This window comes from Sinocyclocheilus grahami, unplaced genomic scaffold, assembly GCF_001515645.1.
Source record: "Sinocyclocheilus grahami isolate Dianchi unplaced genomic scaffold, SAMN03320097.WGS_v1.1 scaffold72.1, whole genome shotgun sequence".
Lineage (NCBI taxonomy): Eukaryota > Metazoa > Chordata > Actinopteri > Cypriniformes > Cyprinidae > Sinocyclocheilus > Sinocyclocheilus grahami.
In genome coordinates this window covers 671,197-680,625 of record NW_015505251.1, presented here as the reverse complement: position 1 = coordinate 680,625, position 9,429 = coordinate 671,197, and the positions used below count along the sequence as shown (strand labels likewise).

Here is a 9,429-nt window from a genome sequence, read left to right as displayed (position 1 = left end):
GTCATTCAAACTAATACAAATATGTTTGGGACAAGCATACGTACATACCTCTGCTGTCTGAACATATATCATGAAGCATGTTCCAGAGCATGCCACGTCCTACATTGTCAATGACCACATCCAGCCACGCTCCGAACCCAGAGGTCTGCTGCAGCCGACGGGCCGGCCCGGCCATCCACCCCTGGCGCAAAGATAAAATAATAAAACAATAAATGTGACTACTGACATACTGTGAATACTTAAACTAATAAGCGAACAAGTAAAACTCAGCAGTGCACAAGAAGCTTCTGGTTTTCCTCCAGAGTAAGAACTATGATGCATGATACTGTCAAGTTATTTACTGTGAGGAGCAAGAAACGCGGAGACGAGGGATTTTCTCAAACAACTTTAATAAACATCCAAGGTGAACCACAGGTAGGCAGGAGACCCACACAGCACTACTAGACGTTTAACACCAGAACAGAGGAACATAGGGCAAACAACACTTTAAATACAGGACTAAAGGAGGGTAATTGACAAGACACACCTGAACCAATTGACTAATCAACAAGAGGGAGAAACTGGGTCACGGGAGCACATGGGGACAGAAACCACAACAAAACAGGAACACCAGTCTGACAGTTAGATTCTGCACTTACATATTTTTAGCAGAATATATTATGTAAATAATAAACAAGAAAGTAAAGTTTTATTTATGTAGCATAGAAGAGAGTAAAAATAGAACTAAAATGATATAAAAATGCATAAAAATAAACAAAACTAAAAGAATAACAATGATTAATTTTAGTTACTTATATAATTTATTACTGTGTCATATTTCATTATAAATATTATGTAATTTATTCTAAATCATTTTAAGACATTTTGTGGCCCTCTTGGACGTTTAGTGAGGCCCCCTAGTTTTTCTGGCCCTTGTTAAGCAGCCTTTGTCCTTGCTGATATTATAGTATATTATTATAGCATAATAATAGTATAATAATATCCGATTTAAAAATAAAGGTTCCAAAAGGGGGTTTTCAAAGCGATGCCATAGAAGATCTGTTTCGGATTCCTCAAAGAACTTTTTAATGAACTGTTTTAATTTTTATTTTATTCATTTATAATTGTGAAGAACCTTTGACTAATAATAGAATATTCTGTGCAATGGAAAGGTTCCATGGATGTTAAAGGGTTCTCATGGAACTATATGCGATTATAGAACCATTATTTTTAAGAGTGCATGTATTTATAATTTCCCTAGCTTTCATGTGCCTACCTACCATCCAATATAATTGTTAACACATACAGGCAATGAGAACAAGAAGAATTCGGATATAACCTATAAAAACAAACATTTTACATTACAAATAGCATCATACCATAATTAGAGTGCATTAAATATAGGCGTAAATGTAGTTGGAGTGATATAATATTTTGGATTCTTTAAAACGAGTTCTGCTGCTGCAACAAATACACAGATGACACGTAATAATTACTCTGACTCACCAATTACATTGGGTACATAGAAAAGACATTAAATCCCATATCACAGATGCTCCTCTCTGCTTGTGCAGCCGCCGCGTGTCTAGCACAACACGTATCTTATTTAAATGACTTCATATGCGCAGTAGTACATAATTAAAATGCCATTATGATCATAAACATTTAATCTTCTTTATGTGTGACATTTATGATAGGGCAGATAAACAGTGCTCTCTTCCGGCTTTATGCCAAGTTTTATGAGTCATTCGTGTTGCACAGACACTAGATGCCATAGGAGGGCGCTAAAAGATAAGAGTCTGAAAGATTGTATTAATTGGTGAAGCTTAATTATGATTAATGAAATGTTGGCGCCAAATGCTTATGTGTACAGAAGGGTCAATTTGCATTAATTACTGGTCAGAACTGATTTGGTATAGATCACACATTCCTGAAAAATTAGAGACCAAACCAGTGTTATTGATTGTTGCTGATACCAAACACTTATACCTATACGTTTTCGTTAATTGAAATAAAGCTGAAGTAAGAAACATAAGAACTCATAGAAATGACAAAAGTACATAACAAAATTACGAAACCTTATACTAGAATTATAATCAAAACGGAAAATATAAAATATAGGCCTACTCAACATAAATGCTACAATAGCACAGTAAAAAAAAAAAGACTAGTAAACAATACTACAATGACGCTCAACGTTACGAAAAAGGCATTTCTTAGATCATCACTTGCAAAAAGTTTCTAGGTAACCTATTTAAGCAATTTTTAAAACATAAAAATAAACGACATGACTCAACATGTTTTAAAACATTCAATAGCACATTTGAATTAGATTTCGTGGGTGATCAAATTAATAGAAATAGCTGAGGGCTCCCCAGAGCAAAAAAAAGTGCTGCCTCCACACAGTGCGCCATGCCAAAAAAGACATTAAATTGACCACCAGGAAAAAGCTATTGGTCTATGAAAGTCATCATTTCATTATTAACCATTTTATTCCCATATACACAATGTCCTTGCAAAGAAAAGAATGGTGTTGTTTCCCTGATGCAACACGGTGCAAATTGCTTAAACTGGCTCCTCACAACCACGCCAATATCTAAAAATCTAATATCAAGCACGGAAGCTAAAGTCGACGGCACAACAGCCACCTCTGGGCGCAAGACGCTAATACGCCCCCTTTGCTCTGATTGGACAAAACTCACGTGATCGAGTATGGAGGCGTCGGCGTTTAGACGCGTCACTCGTTGATAACGCAAAACTCTACCGCTTGACTTGATAGGAACACCACACCGAAAAAAACAAAACAACGGAGAATAAGGCAACAGGCACCGGTCACACTCTGCGCATTTCTGCCATTGCCATGAAATGAGGGCACCATGGGCGCTAAGGAGTCACGGATAGGCTTCCTTTCGTATGACGAGGCCGTTAAAAGAGGTAAGAGGTTTGAGCTTCAGCGATTAACGGCGGTCAGTCAGTTACGCGGCAGCGCTAAGCTAGCGTTAGCAGCTAGTTAAGCCTACATATGAACTCTTTCTGTGAGCTAACAAGCCTCAACCTGTCATTTCACAGAGCTGTTATGTGAAGTAGCGGGGGGAAAGGGGCTTGGGGTACGACGGTGGGGCTGTTTTGGCTTGTCTTTGTGTTATTGGTGTAACGTTAATGTTGCTGTCAGTGACTGCGTCCCAAAACCTAGTGAACAGTCTACTTAGATTTTCCTGCATCATATTCGCGTTCATAAGAAGCCCAAAATCGCCTGACAGTGCACATCACACTTGGTTTTGACACACAGCTAGTGTCTAACTAGCAGCCGACTGTAAGTGTAACTAATCTGGGCGGTGCAGGAGCGTCCACACTGACAAACAGCTTTCACTAATCTGTCAACATTTCTCAACACCCCATTGGTATTTATCATGTAACATTTATCGCACTTTATCAGCTCACTCTTCCTAAGAAGAGAGTGGAAGTGCTTGTCCTGACACACTGAAATCAGATTTTTGCACTTGCTACTGACCAGTGTATTCCCACTCCTTTACCTTTGGTTATTATTAGGACGTTTGGAGTTATTTAAGGGTAATTTTCACTTTCAGAGGGACGTGGATGTTCTTCAATAATGATTAAGTAATTGAGAAATCATTTAAGTCTTGAGATAAGTGATGTTTTTAATAAAGGCCTGCGGACAAATTAATGACAGCTCAATGAGAGTGTCCATAACCAAGGATGTAAACAAATATTTAAAGGGATAGTTTACCCAAAAATGAAAATCTTGTCTTCATTTACTCTTGTTACCTTATTTTATTTGATTCCAAACCTGACTTGCTTATTTCTGTGAAACATAAAAGAAAATATTTCGAGAAATGTCAATATTGTGGAAGTCAGTGGCAATCAAAATTGTCAACGTTCTTCAGAATATCTTCTTTTATGTTACACAGAAGAAAGTCATACAGGTTGTGCATACATTAGGGTCAGTAAAGGATGTCAGAATTTCCATTTTTGGAGGGAATTGTGCATTTAATACTGGCGGGAAGCAAGGATACATTTGAGAGTTTGTTATTGAATCTAATTATTAAAGGGAACCCTTAACTGTCTTTGGTGGTTACCACCATAACATTTCATTTTCGACAATATTTGAATTTTTTGACACATTAAGGTCCAGCCATGTTTACTGTTTATTGGCAAATTTTCATCAGCGATATTTAGTCAACAGGCCCAAATTGTAATTACAGATTTGCCACATTGACCATCAGAAAGCGACTTGGTTTGAAAGTTACTTCTGTGTGAGCTGTTTAGTACATGACTATATTATTAACAATAAACCCAATATTAGCCCATGAACAACCCACATTTAGATCGCAATATAGTGTGTAAATTCATCACTGACATGGCATAAACATTGCATTGGATTTGTTTTCTCAATACCAAGGCGGTATGTCTGGTTTCTGTTTAAGATTGTGTAAGTGAGGGTGTATTTTGAGCATCACGTTCTTAGGCTGCATATGCATTGTTTATGTCAGTATTCTCTAGAATTTTTCTGGCAGTCACAATCACATATAGGCGTAACTGCTCCAGTGACCTGACCACAAGTTTGGTTTCAGGTTTCTGTGTATTTATGATCCAATTTAGATTTCTGAAACTAAAATCTGAATGTCAGTGTAGTCTGATGCTAACAGGCCTTGATGCTGCTGTGTTTATGTGTAGTGATCGGGGTGTTGAGAGCAGATACTGGCACCTGAGATCGAGTGCGTCAGCACTGCTTATCTTTCCACACCTTGATGAATAAGCAGAATTTAGCTGTTGCTTTGCATAGGCGTTATTTGCATCTTTGTTTCTCTTACCAGGAAACCACAGGCCAGGATTTACATTCTGGCCAAAACTTATTACAGCTACAGAGGAATTTCTTTGCTTTATTATGCCTCTTGTTGACATAATTGCTGATATAGTGTTTCACAAGCTAAATAGGGTGTCTTTTGAGTCACCTGAGAGTGTTGAAGGGTTAAAAGATTGTGTGATTATTATCATACAGCACTGTGTGTGTGTGCAAGTGTGTGTTGGTGGGGAGAGGGAGTTAGCTGGCCCTGAGCCCGTTAGTAGAGGTAAAATTACTCTAATTGTTCCAGCTGCACATACAATGTGGTGGCACATTTATTGCAGGTTTTTGTGCCATGCTGCCCAACAGCCAATGTTGCTGACATCACTTCATCACAATAGCATGGTGTTAAGGAGGAATGGCATTCACGTCAGCATTTTATTGTTTTCTTTATTAATGGCTAGTTCTCGATCATGTAGTAGTTTTCCTTAAATCCATTATTGGTTATTATATATTATAAATGATTTAAATGATATTGAGGGCTCCATTAAATTATATAAAATATATCTACTTAAATGCAATAATGTATAAGCAACGTATTGGTATGTCTTAGAAATAGGGATTTGTTCAAATAAGCTCCTACTTTCAAGGTGGACCAACTAATGGGTTTTCTGAATGATTTGTCGACTAATCGATCTTAAGGAGTCGCTGTAGAATTAGACTGTATGGTTTTGGTGTCATCTGATTCTGACCATTTTTGTTGGGTTGTTTACATTAGTTCTTGCCTTTTGAAAGAGCTTGACAGAACAAAAAATTAAAATTGTCAGGGTCATGAGATGCTTTGAAAATGTTTATTAGTGCATGTCACTAAAAATATCTGAAAAAAAAAAAAACCTTGATAAATTACCTGACCTCAATAATAGTAGGATGATTAGATGACCATCATGACCTGTCCAATGTTGCTGACATCACTTCATCACAATAGCATGGTGTTAAGGAGGAATGGCATTCACGTCAGCATTTTATTGTTTTCTTTATTAATGGCTAGTTCTCGATCATGTAGTAGTTTTCCTTAAATCCATTATTGGTTATTATATATTATAAATGATTTAAATGATATTGAGGGCTCCATTAAATTATATAAAATATATCTACTTAAATGCAATAATGTATAAGCAACGTATTGGTATGTCTTAGAAATAGGGATTTGTTCAAATAAGCTCCTACTTTCAAGGTGGACCAACTAATGGGTTTTCTGAATGATTTGTCGACTAATCGATCTTAAGGAGTCGCTGTAGAATTAGACTGTATGGTTTTGGTGTCATCTGATTCTGACCATTTTTGTTGGGTTGTTTACATTAGTTCTTGCCTTTTGAAAGAGCTTGACAGAACAAAAAATAAAAATTGTCAGGGTCATGAGATGCTTTGAAAATGTTTATTAGTGCATGTCACTAAAAATATCTGAAAAAAAAAAAATCTAGATAAATTACCTGACCTCAATAATAGTAGGATGATTAGATGACCATCATGACCTGTTTCTACATAGATTTTTTTTCATTAAATAATGTCTTTAAAAAAACATTGCATTATGTTTGTAAATTGTAGCTGGAAATGTTATAGCCTTAATGTGACAGCTGTAAATTCATAAACATTTTTCTGGAAAATGATGATGTAGCAACATCTGATTTTTTTAATATTCTCAAACCCATTCAGACTGTTACTTCTACAACTATCACAAATCATTCTTTCAGTTTCAAAAAATATATTACTTCGATGTCTACCCAGCAGATGTTTAAAACATCACCTAAACCTGAATATTTAAAAGACATAAAAACACATATACTTGATCAAAAAGACCTCTTGTCTTCGTTTGTTAGTACTCCTACTGTGTCATTCTTGAAAAGGTGTGGAAACATCCATAATGTACTCCGGTTCATTTGAATGTAATATGAGGGTTTCAGTCCAATGCTCATCCTCAAAGGTTTTCAGTGGCTTTTCTCCAAGATTGAACATTCAATACTGTTCTGTATTATAAAGGAGCTTCTAGTGTCTCAGCCCTGTTGTCTGTAGCTCCCAGTCGTTCGGAGAGCCTAGGCATTCCCCTGTCAGCTTGACTGAGAGAGGCTCCTCTGAGATTCCAGGCCATCGAATCCATCTGAGATAATTAAGTCTTGTCTTCAGGAATTCATGTTTATTTATGCTGCTTACCTATAAGTGTCAGGCGTCTCATTTGCACTCAGGCCGTCCTTGGAGTCCTCTGTCTGGAATGTAAGGTTGCCACCACCTACAGACCTACATTGGAGCGGTTTACTGGGAACTCAAAGTAGGTCATGTTTCTGGATAGTAGCGCACTGAAATTAGTTTTACAGTAGGATACAGTGTATCCTGCAGGCTTCCATCAGTAACTCAGAGCATTATGGATCTAGCTGTCTCTCCTCTGAGGGGAAGCGCTCTGACTGGACGAGGAAAGGGAAAATCAAAGAGGCTGTGAATGCTTTAGCAGTCTGTTGCTGTGCTATTTCAAAGAGTAGAGCTGTCACTCAATTCCCCAGAGCAAGATGATATTTGCATTTCCTCGTTTCTTTTTCATCACGTTAACATGAACGCCACTGAATGTGTTCCTCCATGTTAGATTGTTTGTTTTTCTTCTTTTTGGATATTATTTTTGGAGGCGAGTTTAAATAAACACTAATTCAGTCAAGTGTATAGTAAAGGTAGACACAGTGTTATTGGAGAATATTTGAGTCAGTGAATCAGAGGATATAGGTTACTTTTGCCTCACTATAAGTACTGTTGCTCATAAAAAGGAAAACTTTAACTAGCCCTTGTGTATTTTAGTCTATCGGTGATCTAATTTTTCCTCCAATCACAGATTTTCCATATCGAGTATTTTATTTTATATGCATTTATTTTATGTTATTTCATTTATTAAAATTGAATTTTAAAATAATGATGTAAATTACAGTAATTATTCTGGAAGTTTAGTTAACGATTCCAATGTTTCATCTCCTTCATGCATGTTTTAATTAGCTGCACTGTTGTCTCACAAGGGAAACTGTCTCATGGTTTGCAGATATTACTTTGGCACCTTTGGAGAGAGTAATTTGAGAATTGCTTTTAGAATCGGTTTAATTGTCTCTTAATAACCTCAAAAACTGGTCAGGAGTTCTTTGTGCACATGCACAGAAAATATCTGCAGCATTAAGCATTGACAATGTCATCAACTTGTCAGTGGAACATCTGGTGCCATGATTGTGTTTATAAATTTGGGATGTCGTTCGCCTCATCTGATGCTTTTTTCCTACAGAACATTATACAGAATAATCACACACCCTCCATGACTATTAAAATGCCTGTGGAGAGCCTGCAGAGATATATTAGTGCGCATCTGCTGACCTGTCGACTTTAAAACATCTCAGATGCATCGGCCTATTCCACAGACTTGTCTGTGCATTCTGTATCACATGAAGAGATAGACACCTCAATGATCAGCCTCACCTTTTGCCCTCAGCAGAGTGTCTTTCTCTATAGATTGTGACTTGGGAGAAACACTTGGGCAGCACAAAATACCCTTTTCTTCCTGGTATTATGAAGACTGTGACATGACTGTTGAAAATATTCTCTGCTTAGTGATGGAGTGATATATTGGCAAGACTGATTACTCGGCTGAAATTTGTTTATATTGAGACCAATAACATTACCAAATCTATGAAAAATGCCAAATAGTTTTATAAAATCCAGACTTTTTTTATAGCCTTCAATTAATTTTAAATGGTCCTGCTGTGTATGTCACAATGCAGGACATGTCAACTTTCAAATAGTATTGGATGTCAGCTAGGCCTACCTGTATAGGATGTAAACTGTGTTTCTTTCCATTGACTCATTGGAAGAACCCGTTTAAGTTTGGTGCTTTGGAAAAAAAAGTGGTGAAAATGTGGTGAAGCTTTCTGTGATTTGTTAATATCCTCACTATTTGTCTGTAGTGATTTTAAATAAGTGTCCTCAACATCCTGAGGCAGACAGTCGGATCTCAGAGTAAAAATGCTCTTTTTAACTCCCTTTCAGAAGCCAAGCATTATGTGTATTCATATGCATCTCTTCAGATCCTTGAAACAGCTCACGGGCTTCATGTATAATTATAATAATAATAAATAATAATTCCGATATCGATTTGAACTCTATTTATCTGAAATAGAAATGTTTTGTAACATTATAAATGCCTTTATCATCACTTTTGATCAATTTTAAGCATCCTTGCTAAATAAAAGTATTAATTTCTATAATTTCTTTCCCAAAAAATAATAAAAATTCTACTGAATGGAATAGTGTATAATGTTACAAAAGCTTTTTATTTCAGATAAATGTTGATCTTTGGATCTTTGGATCTACTCAACTGTTTTAAATATTGATAATCAGTAAATCAGCATATTAGAATGATTCCTGAAGGATCATGTGACACTGAAGACTGGAGTAATGATGCTGAAAATTTACCTATGTATGATCACAGTAATAAATTACATATCAAAATCTATTCAAATAGAAAGCAATTTTAAATAGTAAAAATATTTCAACATTTTACTGTTTTTGCTGTACTTTGGATCAAATAAATGCAGTCTTGGTGAGCAGAAGAGAATTCTTAAAAAAAA

The 9,429-nt window shown here is 36.3% G+C and overlaps 1 protein-coding gene across 2 annotated transcripts in view; it reads left to right on the top strand.

The window, feature by feature from the left end:
• Positions 1 to 2,702: 2,702 nt before the first annotated feature.
• Positions 2,703 to 9,429, top strand: part of LOC107585566 (ubiquitin carboxyl-terminal hydrolase 32-like) — a 69,928-nt gene continuing 63,201 nt past the window's right edge. For both annotated transcript variants that reach the window (XM_016272638.1, XM_016272637.1), the window contains exon 1: positions 2,703 to 2,913. In XM_016272638.1, coding sequence (XP_016128124.1) covers positions 2,856 to 2,913 — 58 coding nt within the window. In that variant the 5' untranslated portion in view covers positions 2,703 to 2,855. The remainder of the gene's footprint in view (positions 2,914 to 9,429) is intronic.